This window comes from Echiichthys vipera (assembly GCF_963691815.1).
Source record: "Echiichthys vipera genome assembly, chromosome: 10".
NCBI lineage: Eukaryota > Metazoa > Chordata > Actinopteri > Perciformes > Trachinidae > Echiichthys > Echiichthys vipera.
The window spans coordinates 1,773,952-1,788,331 of NC_139835.1; the positions used below are offsets into that span (position 1 = coordinate 1,773,952).

General features: G+C 44.9%; 1 protein-coding gene and 1 long non-coding RNA gene across 7 annotated transcripts in view; one reads left to right on the top strand and one right to left on the bottom strand.

Moving 5' to 3' along the window:
* Nucleotides 1-14,380, top strand: part of LOC310952836 — a 333,477-nt gene that overhangs the window by 100,860 nt on the left and 218,237 nt on the right. The gene's annotated exons all lie outside the window — the stretch shown is intronic.
* The window catches only part of LOC310952555 (interferon alpha/beta receptor 2-like), a 48,721-nt gene that overhangs the window by 8,411 nt on the left and 25,930 nt on the right, over nt 1-14,380 (bottom strand). For 2 of the 6 annotated variants that reach the window (XM_083921188.1, XM_083921187.1), the window contains exons 6-7: nt 9,111-9,270; nt 3,832-3,947 (exon numbers count right to left, since the gene is read on the bottom strand). In XM_083921188.1, the coding sequence (XP_083777314.1) occupies nt 3,832-3,947; nt 9,111-9,270 (276 nt within the window). Of the gene's footprint in view, nt 1-172; nt 368-3,486; nt 3,600-3,831; nt 3,948-9,110; nt 9,271-14,380 lie in introns of those variants that run through there. The other 4 variants (XM_083921191.1, XM_083921189.1, XM_083921190.1 and 1 more) reach the window with 4 other exon arrangements.

Here is a 14,380-nt window from a genome sequence, read left to right on the forward strand (position 1 = left end):
CATTGTAGCCCCTGGAAGAGTGCAGATGGATTCAGCTAAAGTTAGCGCTGACGCACATTGGCCTACACCTGACAGGCGCAAGAAAGTTCAGCAATTCTTGGGATTTGCTAACTTTTTACAGGCAGTTTGTCAAAGGCTTCAGCGTAATAGCCTCTCCTTTTCAAGCTCTTACCTCATCCCAGGTGCGGTTCCGCTGGTTTCCAGAGGCAGAGAAGGCCTTCCAGACGCTTAAGCCCCGTCTTACCTTGGCCCACAGCACCAGTTCGTGGTGGAGGTGGACGCCTCCAATGAAGGAGTAGGGGCAGTCCTGTCTCAATGCTCAGAACAGGATGGCAAGATGCATTCCTGTGCCTTTCTGTCGCGGCGACTGTCCAAAGCAGAAAGAAAATATGATGTCGGAAATCTGGAGTTGCTGGCGTTGAAGCCCACCTTGGAGGAGTGGAGGCATTGGCTTGAGGGGGCTGAACATCCATTCATTGTTTGGACTGACCATAAGAACTTAGAATATATTAAGAAGGCTAAGAGACTCAACTCACGCCAGGCCAGGTGGGCGCTGTTCTTTAACCGTTTTTCTACAACGTCAAGCCAGGTTCTTGAGAAAATATTAAAGGATGAAATTGTCTCTCTGATAAATGGTAAACTTGATCCACTACAATTTGCATATCAGCCTAGGAAAGGTGTGGATGATGCCAAGATTTTTTATTTTAGACAGGCTATATAAGCACCTTGAGAAACCCAATTCACATGCTAGGCTTTTATTCGCTGACTTTTCCTCAGCTTTTAATAAGATGGGGCGTTACCTTGCCCCCCTGAGGAAGACAAACAGATTTGCAAATTAATTTATTCCTTCAGCCATCAGGCTTCTAAATGCTGCTGACAGCTAATGAACACAGGCCAGGCATCGTACACCTGAGAGCCTTAATGTGTATATTTATTCATTATTTATTTCCTGTTGTTACACGCTGCTAGCTCCGGTTGCCTCTGCCAACCTGCAGTACTGACAGAGTGGATGCTGTATGTGTCTTTGTTTTTGTTGTTGTTTCTTGTTTCTATGTGACTGAGGCTGCAAACTGAATTGCCCTGTGGGGATAAATAAAGTTGTTTGAATTTGAATTTGAATTTGTCTCTAAGTATTGCCTTGTCTGTTTTTGGTCAGCTTGTTTTGCTTGTTAAATTTCATAGTGCCTTTGTTTTTCCTTCTTGTGAATGATTTTCTTTTGTGTAACTTTCAAAGATAGATATTCAGATCAGTGTAGTTGTAGCCTTTTCCTCCCTCTGGAGCGATTTTCAGTTTATTTGTTTTTTTTCCATGTCTGTTTTGCTTGTTAATTCCCTTGTCCGAACTGACGAGTAAAGAGTTTTTTATAGCCTGTTTATTTAACGCTCTGACTTAAGAGTTTACCTAGGGTGCCAAAAATCCTGCAAAGCCTGCATCAATCATTCCCTGACTGCATTTGAGTCCTCATTTTAACAAGTCCTAACAACAGGTGCTCGCCATCCAATCACTGAAAAATACAATTCTACAAAAGTTTTTGTTTCCAAATCGCAGCTTGCATTTGTCTTGTTCATCAAGGTCTGGGTGTCTTAGGCCTAGACCACACAAACACAGGTATTTTTTAAACTTTTATGGCCCCCAGTTTAAAAAAATGTTCCTGTCCACACGACTGGTGTGATTAAAAAAATATCTCTGTTCACATAAAACCACAAAATCTGCCTCAAACAATGTCATGCACATGCCAAAGCAGTAGGCGGCGATAGCACTCCTAACAGGAAGGCCATATTAGCTTATCACAAGGCTGGAAAAATTTATACCGGGAAAAACAATGTTGAACCGAGGCCGGGCAGATTCCAGGGAAGTCAAGTTACTTCTCACTGTCACTTGTGAATTTAAAATTCAGCAAAATATGGAGAATGACAGGAGCCTCCACATTGGGGTATACAGAAAACCCACTCACACTGGTCAATATCTACTAACTTCCACCACCCCCTGGAACACAAGCTTGGAGTTATCAGAACCCTGCAACACAGAGCTGATAACGTACCCACCAGCTCACAGGCCCAAGGGGAAGAACGCAAGCACACAGTCTCTTGTGCTTTTGTTATTGTGATGATGGTTTAATGTAATTATGCACTGCAATGTATAGATGCACAGGTGTTGTGTGGACTGCAGGAAGAATAGCTGTGGCTATGGCCCCAGCTACTGGAGAACCCAATAAATCAAATCATGGTGAGAATGAAGTTAGAAGGGTTAGGTTGGGTAAAGTTAGTGGCGAGGGAGGACTGTGCTGTCTGGCAACACACAATGTTTCGAAAGGGAAACAAGCAGACACACATTTTTGGATATACCAAGTTTAAGTAGTATGCTAGACATTGTCCCATTATGGTGCACAAAAGTACTGTATGTTCTTAGGTCCAAAAAGCCCTTCTCAGCAGGGCGTGCTTTGCAAGCTCACATTTTTTTCTCACATGTGCGCTTCGCTTCACCTATGCTGCTACAACTCCATCATAGGGGAATCACTGCAATTAATCTGAATAACTTTGGTAATCCCCTGACTTTTGAGCTTGTTCACTTGAGGACAGCTATGCCTACATACTGCTGAGGGACAGTGATGTCAGTATGTTCCATTTGTCCAAACGGAGCAATAGTACTTCCACTACTGTCCTCAACTATAGCAGTGTTGTACATTATACAATAATATTCGTTCTTCCAGGTCGCAAAAGCCGAAGCCTTCTCCGATGGCACCACTAGTGAACAAACATTTTGGATCGAGAAAACAGAGTAAATGGCTTGAATTACTGGGTGATCTGCACCGAAGTAGAAGTAGAATTTATATACACACTTCTAAGGTAAATTTCATATTTGTACATGGGCATGTACATGTCAAATTACAAGTGACCTTGATGAGAGAAGCAGTAAGAACGAAGCTTAGCCTAAACTGCTCAGGTGGTGGTTTACATTAAAAATGTAAATTAAGAAGACTTTACAGTATATTTTGGACCTGTTAAAGCATGTCATTTTATTGTGAAGGACTGAAGTATGTTCCTGGATGTTTTGACAACATTGATGTTAATGTGGACGACCAGCAGCTACCTGTGTTTACGGCAAGAGGAGCACATAGCCAATTCACTGGTGTTAGCGTCCTTTTGACGACTTGTAAAAACAAAGATAAATCAGGCTGTTAAAACGATATTTGGTTACAAAGATGAGAAGTTAGACTTTAGTTTAAAACCATTAAATTAACTCTAAACATTACACCAGCATTTACGTTTGTAGGTTCAACAGAGAGTTTGACACGATGATGGAGGTTTGGTTCCCAGTCTGCCCCTTGAGAAGAGGCTCCTCCTCCACAGTCTTACACACTTGTACTTTTGACCACATCCACTCGATTTAACCTCCTCACCCACAGGTTCACCTGGATGCATTTAGTTTTGTCTAAAGGAAATCGATAAAACCCACCTTTTGCTGCATATCAGGCAGCGCAACCCCAAAGACAATACATTATCGTTTTTAACTATGTAACACTGTTTACAGTAGAAGCTCGATCTCTTCGGATCAGTGGAAGCTGCTCACGTTCTGCCACCCGGAAAGATCTTGACGCCTGTGTTTACAAACATTCTGAAATGCCGTATTGTTTCTCCACTATCCTTTTTAACTTCATGATGATTGCAGTGACCAAAAAGTCCCTCATTGCTTTGTTATGTGCTAGAGATGTGGCATGTCATTTTTCAGTAATTACAGCTGACTATTTACTCTACTTATCTACAGGGCAGCCTGGGTACCTTCCACAGAGTGCTCCTCAACACTACAATTACATTAATTGTATAACTTACTAGGACTGATGGCAGTGGCCTCCGCCTTAGACAAATGGATCCAGTAGAAACCAGACAGACCACAACGATCACACCAGACATCACCAAAAGACACAACATGGCTGAGATCCACGGGTCTGCAGAGAGAACAGGAGGTTATGGGACATATAATTCACCCAAAGGGACTGTGGCAAGGTTCATCAATGTTACTGACAACCACAAGTTAGAGTGGTGGATTAGTATGTTGGAGGGGACATGAACCTGGTCCCCTGCGGTGATGGTAACCCTGACTGCAGCGTTAGGGTCAGTATAGACTGATACGGCTGGGGTTCCTGTTGACTTGAAAGCTTGATTGTCAAAAGCCATTGTTAGAGACGGAATTAAATACCACAACAAAAACAAAATGAGGTTATGAAAATAAAGTTGAAGTATGAGCTGGGTCATATCACAAAGCGGAGGTGCCTGCAAATAGACCTGGGGTGTGTTGCATAAAAGTAGGATTAGGACATCCAGGATAAATTACTAAACTGGATTCAATGAATCTGAAAGAGCATCCAGACTCCAGGCTTAATTGGTTGCACAAAGACCAAGCCAGAATGAGCAGACACAGATTCATCAGGCCAGGTGAAACTCATCTTGGATCAGTGCGTGCAAACGGCCTCTCAAATAGACCCTGCGATCGATCATAGTTTCACTGATTCACTATGGCAGCACGAGCAGCTCATTTCTCTTCGTCGGAGCCTGACATCCTTGCAGAAGACTATGAGGCCTTAAAAGACGAAATAAAATAGCATGGCAAAATTTTGCAGACCGCCTGAATGTGTAGGTAGTAAACAAATAAACACTGACTAGTCCGAAAAAAAACATCACATTTACAATCCTTACAATCCTTTACCTCTCCGGGAACCATCACCTTATCGTGGTGGAGAGGTTTGTGTGTCCCTGAGGGCTGTGTTGTCTGGAGCCTAGTGCTCCTGGTAGGGTCTCCCATGGCAAAGTGGTCTCAGGCGAGGGTCCGGACTAAGAATGGTTCACAAAGACTCAATGGACAAACGAGGAAGAGGAAGAGAGACGCTGCCCGGAGGAAGCCCGGGGCCCCCGTCTGGAGCCAGGTCCAGACGGAGGGCTCGCCGGCGAGCGCCTGGTGGCCGGGTTTGCCACGGAGCCCGGCCGGGCACAGCCCAAAAAAGTGACGTGGCACCTCCCTCCTCTCCATCCTGTGGGCCCACCACTCGCAGGAGGAACCACTTGGGTCGGGTGCGCTGGCTCTTGGGACTTGGAATGTCACCTCTCTGTCGGGGAAGGAGCCGGAGCTTGTGCGGGAGGTGGAGCGCTACCAGTTAGATCTGGTGGGGCTTACCTCCACACACAGTCTCGGTTCTGGAACCGTACTCCTGGATAGGGGTTGGACCCTATTCTTCTCTGGAGTTGCCCAGGGTGTGAGGCGCCGGGCGGGTGTGGGGATACTCACAAACCCCCGGCTGAGCGCCGCGGTGTTGGAGTTCAACCCGTTGGACTAGAGGGTCACCTCCTTACGCCTGCGGGTGGTAGGGGGGAAAACTCTGACTGTTGTTTGTGCATATGCACCGAACAGCAGTTCAGAGTATTCAGCCTTCTTGGAGACCCTGAATGGAGTCCTGCATGGGGCTCCGGTAGGGGACTCCATAGTTATGCTGGGAGACTTCAACGCCCACGTGGGCAATGATTGAAACACCTGGAGAGGCGTGATTGGGAGGAACGGCCTCCCTGATCTAAATTCGAGTGGTCGTCAGTTATTAGACTTCTGTGCTAGTCACGGATTATCTATAACTAACACCATGTTCGAACATAAGGATGCTCATAAGTGTACGTGGTACCAGAGCACCCTAGGCCAAATGTCGATGATCAATTTTGTGATCGTATCATCTGATCTGAGGCCGTATGTTTTGGATGAAGAGAGGGGCAGAGCTGTCAATTGATCACCATCTGGTGATGAGTTGGATCAGAGGATGGGGGAAGATTCTGGACAGAACAGGTAAACCCAAACGAGTAGTGCGGGTGAACTGGGAACGTCTGGAGGAGGCCCCTGTCCAAGACATCTTCAACTCACACTCCGGCGGAGCTTTTCTGGCATCCCTGTGGAGGTTGGGCGCATTGAACCGGAGTGGGAAATGTTCAAAGCTTCCATTGCTGAAGCTGCAGCGGTGAGCTGTGGCCTCAAGGTCTTAGGTGCCTCAAGGGGCGGTAAACCTCGAACACCGTGGTGGACACCGGTGGTCAGGGAAGCTGTCCGAATGAAGAAGGAGGCCTTCCGGGATATGCTATGCCAGAAGACTCCGGAGGCAGTTGCAAGGTACCGACAGGCCAGAAGGGCTGCAGCCTCTGCTGTGTCAGAGGCAAAGCAGCGGGTGTGGGAGGAGTTCGGAGAAGCCATGGAGAAGGACTTTCGGGCGGCACCAAGGTGCTTCTGTAAAACCATTCGACATCTCAGGAAGGGGAAACGGGGAACCGTCCAAGCTGTTTACAGTAAGGACGGGATGCTGGTGACCTCAGCCGATGAGGTAATCGGGCGGTGGAAGGAGCACTTTGAGAAACTCCTTAATCTGACTAACCTATCCTCTTTTGTAGAGGCAGCGCTGGAGGCTGATGGGGAATCATTGTCAATATCCCTGGCGGAAGTCACTGAGGTAGTCAAACAACTCCACAGTGGCAAAGCCCCAGGGGTTGATGAGATTCGTCCAGAAATGCTGAAAGCTTTGGGTTTGGAGGGGCTGTCTTGGTTGACACGCCTCTTCAACATTGCGTGGAAGTCTGGGACAGTGCCAAGGGCGTGGCAGACTGGGGTGGTGGTTCCTCTTTTTAAAAAGGGGGGACCAGAGGGTGTGTGCCAATTACAGGGGTATCACACTACTCAGCCTCCCTGGTAAAGTCTACTCCAAGGTGCTGGAAAGGAGGGTTCCTGTAGTCGAACATCAGATTGAAGAGGAACAATGTGGATTCCGACCTGGACATGGAACAACGGACCAGCTCTTCATTCTTGCAAGGATCCTGGAGGGGGCCTCGGAGTATGCTCATCCAGTCTACATGTGTTTTGTGGATCTGGAGAAGGCATATGACCGGGTTCCTCGGGAGATACTGTGGGAGGTGCTGCGGGAGTATGGGGTGAGGGGGTCACTTCTGTGGGCCATCCAATCTCTGTACACCCAAAGCAAGAGCTGTTCGTGACTTTCATGGACAGGATATCGAGGCGTAGTCGTGGTGGGGAGGGGTTGCAGTTCGGTGGGCTGAGGATCTCGTCTCTGCTTTTCTCAGATGATGTGGTCCTGATGGCATCGTCAGCCAGTGACCTTCAGCACTCACTGGATCGGTTCACAGCCGAGTGTGAAACGGCTGGGATGAGGATCAGCACCTCTAAATCTGAGGCCATGGCTCTTAGCAGGAAACAGGTGGATTGCTTACTCCAGGTAGGGAATGAGTTCTTACCCCAAGTGAAGGAGTTCAAGTACCTCGGGATCATGTTCACGAGTGAGGGGATGATGGAGCGTGAGTTTGGCTGGAGAATCGGAGCAGTGGGGGCGGTGTTGCAGTCACTCTACCGCACCGCTGTGACGAAAAGAGAGCTGAGCCGGAAGGCAAAGCTCTCGATCTACCGGTCAATCTTCGTTCCTACACTCACCTATGGTCATGAAAGCTGGGTCATGACCGAAAGAACGAGGTAGCGGGTACAAGCGGCCGAAATGGGTTTTCTCAGGAGGGTGGCTGGAGTCTCCCTTAGAGATAGGGTGAGAAGTTCAGCCATCCGTGAGGAACTCGGAGTAGAGCCGCTGCTCCTTAGCATTGAAAGGAGCCAGTTGAGGTGGTTCGGGCATCTAGTAAGGATGCCCCATGGGCGCCTCCCTACGGAGTTGTTCCAGGCACGTCCAGCTGGGAGGAAGCCTCTGGGAAAACCCAGGACTAGGTGGAGAGATTATATCTCCACACTGGCCTGGGAACGCCTCGGGATCCCCCAGTTAGAGCTGGTTAATGTGGCCCGGGAAAGGGAAGTTTGGGGTCCCCTGCTAAAGCTGCTGACCCGCGACCTGACCCCGGATAAGCGGATGAAGATGAGATGAGATGAGATTCACAATCCAAATAGTAAATTAATATCTCCCAAAACGTAGTTTTACTCTGATTATGCAGCTTCTGCAGATGTGAGTGAAATAATGTAAATGTAATTCCATGTTTGCTCCTCATGCTATATGCCCCTCTGCTGTTTAATTCATTGAAGGCTATGAGTGTGTGCGTGTGTCTGTTCAATTCAGTTTTATTCATATAGCGCCAAATCATGTATGTATGTCATTCATTCTTTCATTCACCTTCAACCACTTGTCCCTATCGGGGTCGCGGGGGGCTGGAGCCGATCCCAGTTGACATGTATGTATGTATGTATGTATGTGTATATGCAATATATATATATATTAGGGATGGGCGTGAGTGCTTGATTCCTCGGGTAGTCCTCGTTTCAAATTAACTCGATTGGTAAACAACCAAGCAACAAACAACCAATCAGGGTTTTTTTTCAAGTGAGCCATGCATTCGTCTTCAGAAAAAAAAAACAGCAAAGCAGCACCTGATACCTGCCACCTCTGTGCCAGCGGAGCACCTGTTCTCAACAGCTAATGCAAATTGAATTACGCTTTTGTAAGGAAACAATGTTTTGAAGTTGTGGTTGTGAAAAAATAAATGCTTAAAGGGTAACTGTGACTGTTTTGACTGAGAATAGCATTAGGTGTTAGGTAAACTGTATTGCTGTGCATCATTATTCCTGCAGGAAGATGCTTTGCGTTCTAAAAATACATTTGAAAAACTAGTATTTGACTGGCCCTCGAGGAACTGATATGATCCCTTGATCTTGGAATGAACTACTCGTGCCCATCCCTAATATATATGCATATAGCAGAAGTGGATAGCAGCTCTGCTCTGCTCTATGCTATGTCCACATTTTAGAGGATGTCATTAATATTTTCCTCATTAATGATATATTATTTTACCCATCCTCTATTATTCAGAAGGTTCGTTTTGTGTTTCCAGTACAGAACAGCAAAACTGGAAGTTGGAGTGAAAGACGAGCTGTTACAGAGAGGGATAGGGGAGAGTGATATAATTTAAATGAGGATAAAAAGTGCACATTTGCATATTTTTGGAGAGTCTGAAGATGAAGACCAATTATACTTAATTGTTCACATGACAAGTGACAGAAATACCTGTGTAACAAATGCAATGCCTTTAAAATGATAAATTACTTGGAAAACATAGCAGTGGGAGAAACATGTAATCTGTACCTGGAGGATAGTTGCCAGGGGTTTTAACACAGACAGGTTGGCTGTAGTTGGACTTCCTTGGAACATCACTGTCTGAGAAGCAAACTGAGACACAGTACTTTCTGCCAGAGGCCAGATCCTTCAGAATCTCCCTTCTCAGTGACTTGGTTTCCCTAAAGAACTGCACACAGAAAGATCACAGACAGATGTCAGATCAGAACTGAAACACAGTATTGCTCCCATCAATTAAATCACAGGAAGCTGTTTGAGACTGCTATGGTCATGTATGCAACAGGTAGAGTGTGGGTACTGCATTCATTATACTGCATTTTACATCAGTTTTTCACCAATTAACCTGAATTCCATTGACTGAACTTTTCATGTCACAGTTCAATTGAATACAAATGCACTTCATCTGGCAATGTCCAAACACCAAGCTAACGGAGGCATTATTTCCATATGTAATAAGTATACTACCTGATTTTAGGGATGTAATGACACACTGAACTCACGATTCGCTACCCAAAACAGAGTTCACGATAAGATTTTTTTTAAACCAAACAACATTGGAAACAAATTAAAAGTGAAAAGATCCCTTTATTAAAATCTATAAAATATATTTTCTCTTTAGGACTGCTACTAAGGGCTATTTTTCTATCAATTAATCTACTGACTATTTTATCGATGAAGCCATTAATCTAAACAAAACCCTTTCCTCCTAAAAAACCTGTGAGCCTGTTCTCCTCACACCCTATACAGACCCTCAGAGAGCACAGATGGCATATAATAATGCCCATGCCAGGACAAGGGCCGGATAGAAATTACCTTTGGGGCTTGGTTATGGTGCTGAACTGTGCACACGTCTTTTTGTGGGCTCCTGGTGATATTCTATGCTAACAGTCTAGCTAACTCAAAGCGTGATGCTAGTCCCGTGCATCGTGGGGACGACGTGGTCACTAGATCGGCCCAAAACACAGATGTCATTCAGATACTTGACAGGATCAGAAATTACTTTTACACAAAGTTTGATGTGGTCCTGAAAGCGATTCAAGACTTAGAGAAGCATGGATGAAGCATAGGCACCGTAAAAGACACAGTTAATTCAGAGAAAGGCAAGACTGAGGTGCTAGCTAAACAAGTGACTCTCCTCACAAATAAACTTCACAAGCTCGAAAACCGTTCTCGTCGTTCCAACCTACGGATAGTTAACGTGCCTGAGAAGATGGAAGGAAAGTATGCGGTGACTTTCTTGGAGACGTGGCTCCCAGATGTGCTGGGACATTCCTGAGTCCGCCTCTCATTGAAAGAGCACACAGGCTGCCCGGCCGGGCGCAACCGAAGCGATCAACCACACCGAGAGTCATCATCTTGAAGTTTTTAAACTTCCAGTCTGAGTGATGCGAGCTTCCAGGGCCAAAGGCAAAAATATTTACGCCGGTCAAGAGATCATGTTCTTCACGGATTTATCGATGGAACTCCACCGACGCAGGAGGAGGTTCGACCGGGTAAAACAACAGCTGTGAGCGATGAACATTCAGTATGGAATAATATACCGAGCTAAGCTACGAGTGTCGACTGATGGACAAACACCTGAGTTTGACACCCCAGCAGAAGCAGAAAAATTCATTCAAGGGTTACAGAACACAGAGGACTCACAGATTAACTAAAATGAACGGCTGAATCCTTTATTATCCACCTATAACGGCTAGAATTTGATATTGCTGGCTTTATGGGCCAGTAACACACACGTGAAATGGTTATGCTTTTTTTTCTCTCTCTTTCGGCGGGGACTTTCTTGCTTTATTTACATTTTTTGTTATTCGTTCAATCACCTTAGATGTAAATGCCCTATTATTTTACTCTTCAAACAGAGACGGCCACACGCTCATTTTGAGTGGACTTTTATTTTTTTGGGGGGAAAGTGGATAATCTAGTATACTGTCAGCTTTCCCGGATGAGATTTAAGCTGCGAGATGATGAACATTTCATATATACCTGTTTGTGTAGATTATTCTTTTGCCAGGGGACACAATTGTCCTGTTGGTTCTGTTTGATATATCATAATGACTGCCCAGTTTGGTCTAACTGCTCCCTTGTTTACACTGGATCAGTGTGTGCACTTAACTGCACACCAAGGTCAGGGGCTGTTCTGTTCGGGTTGGTGGCTCCTAGCAAGGGGTTCTGTTCAAGGCAAGTTTTGTACGTTTTAAGTTTTTGTTGTTTTTTTTTCTTCCTTTTTTTATACTTCATGTGGTATTGTACTGGTGCACATCCCAAAAGACTGCAAATAAGAAACTTAAATTTACTTCGTCGAATGTTAGAGGGATGGTAAAGAAGAAACAGGTGATTACCAGGCTTAAACAACTTAATTCATAGATAATAGTGTTTATGCAGGAGACTCACTTACTCAGAGAGGACTTGGTGAAAGTACGTAGGAGGTGCCAGACAAAGTAAGAAGCATCCTGTTTCCCTTCTCATTCAAGAGGGGTTATGGTGCTAATTCATAATTCGGTGCCTTTCCAAATAAACAATGCTATTTATGAAAAAACTGGTAGATTTTTGGTGGTACAAGGTACTCTCTTGAGAGAAAATCTTAATTTTGGTTAATGTATATGGCCCCAATGATGATGATCATTTTTTTTACTGTTGGCCACTCTTCCCGGTAAGATAATACTGGCAGGTGACTTAAATGCATTAGACCCGAAGCTGAATCGCTCCGCAGGAATAGATAGATCCTTTTTCAAATCAAAGTGCTTCACAGCACAACATGTCATAAATTAAAATACATTACAGAAAGACAAAGAGAATAAAAACATAGACAATAATAAAAACAGTGCGGACGTTAATAGTGCAAAGATTTAGCAGAAAGCATAAAGAACATAAAAGATTTCAGTCTAGTTTTAAAAGTGGTCAGAGTGGGTGAAAGTCTTACATCTTCAGGAAGTTTATTCCAGCTGTTTGTTGCATAATGACTGAAAGAGATTTGAGTTTACTCTGCGAACCCCTAACAGATTGGCCTCAGAGGATCTTAGGGCGCACTCACACTGTCCTTCCGCACCGCGCCCGGGCTTTAGGGTACTTGTCCCCTCTCCCCTCTCCCCCCGCGCCCCAGGCCCGTTTGTACTCACAAGCCTGGGCCTCGCGCAAATGCTTCTTGCTGCCTATACGTCATCACGCCATAACACGCCACACGTTGATTGCCTCCATCGCGATGCGTCGCTTTGTTTACAAATCTTTCCATAGACCTCAGAGTTTTTGTGCGTCTTGTCGACTGTTTTTGAATATTTTCATCCGACCAAATCTGCAGTAAACACTCCGCATCACATCAACGTGAACCTTTGGCCGCCATTGTTGTTGTTGTAAAATGTCCACGCATGGTCCTTCCTTCTATTTTCTATGTCCGAACAGGCGCACATAAAGGATGTCAGAACCGCCGTAGGCCTCGTGCTCGTGCTCGTACACGTCCGCTATCCGCAGTTATGCGCGGAGCGGGTGCACTCACACTGCTCAAAAGCACTAGGCTTTAGCTGAAAAAACGGTTTTGGCCCAGTGCGGAAGGACAGTGTGAGTGCGCCCTTAGTGATCTAGGAGGCCTATGTAGTGGGAGCATATCAGTGATATACAGTACTTCAGCCCTAGACCATGTAGGGATTTATAAGTGAGCAGGAGGATTTTGAAATCAATTCTCTGACGTACAGGAACCCAGTGTAATGATTTAAGAATTGGTGTAATGTGCTCACATTTTTTGGTCTTTGTTAGAACTCTAGCAGCAGCGTTCTGAACAAGCTGTAGCTGCCTGACAGTTTTTTGGGAAGACCTGCAAAGAGACCATTACAGTAGTCTAGCCTACTGGTAATAAAGGCATGGGAAAGCTTTTCTAAGTCGTGAGCTGAAATGAGCCCTCTAAGTCTTGCTACATTTTTGAGGTGATAGTAGGCCGATTTTGTTACTGATTGATGTGACTGTCGAAATGTCAGAATCCATAATAACCCCAAGATTTCTGGCTTTATTTGAGGTTTTCAGGGACAGTGATTGAAGGTGTTGGATGACTTTAAACCTTTCTTTCTTAGCACCAAAAACAATTATCGTTGAAGGAAATTTTGGCACATCCAGTGTTTGACTTGCTCAATGCACTGGCACAGAAGATCTATGGGGCGATAGTCATTTGGTGATAGCGCTACATAAATTTGGGTGTCAACGGCATAGCAATGATTTGTCCTAGTGGGAGCATATAGATGTTAAATAAAGTCGGCCCCAAGATTGAAAGTTGGGGGACTCCACACGTAACGTTGTTTTTTTCTGATACAAAGTCACCAATGGAAACAAAATTGTTCCTATCTTGTAGATATGACTTGAACCAGTTTAAGACTGTGCCTGAGAGCCCCACCCAGTTTTCCAACCTGTACAAAAGTATTGAGTGGTCGACAGTGTCAAATGCAGCACTGAGGTCCAATAGCATTAATACTGAAGTTTTGCCAGAGTCTGTGTTAAGACGGATGTAATTTATAACTTTAATAAGGGCCGTCTCGGTTCTATGAAAAGGTCGAAATCCTGACTGGAGGTTGTTGTGGCAGCCAGTAGAAGCCATGAAGTGATTTAGTTGTTGGAGGACAAATTTCTCAATTATTTTACTTATGAATGGTAGATTTAAAATTGGTCTGTAGTTGTTGATAATAGAGGCATCTAGCCTCTTAGAAGAGGTTTAATGACTGGAGTTTTGAAGGCCTTTGGGAAATTGCCCGATTGAATAGAGTTATTAACTATTTGCAATACGTCTGTTGATAGGCAGTCAAAAACATTCTTAAAGAAGTTGGTAGGTAAAGCATCAAGACAGCAGGTGGATTGCTTTAGATCTGTCACTGTTTCTACTAGAGTTTTAGGGTCTATGGCATTAAAGCTTGCCATCATTGCTGTGTTATTTTGACCTAAACGGAGTGGTGATCCAACATTTTTGTTTGAGATATTGATGGCACGTCTGATGCCTTCAATTTTATCAGTATAAAAGAATGCAAACCCATTGCATTTCTGTGTGGAATTGAGTTCGGCTGGTATTTGTGTTGGGGGGTTGGTCTGTCTGTCGACAGTTGCAAATAGGGTTTTGGCCTTATTAGTGTTGCTGTTTATGATACTGGAGAAGAATGTTTCTCTAGCACTTTTTAAAACTAAATTGTAGGCCTGGAGGCTGTCTTTATAGATGTCATGGTGAATATGAAGTTTTGTATTTCGCCAGATTCGTTCAGCCTTCCTGCACTCTCTTCTATGGGCTTTTACAACAGCAGCTTTTCTCCAGG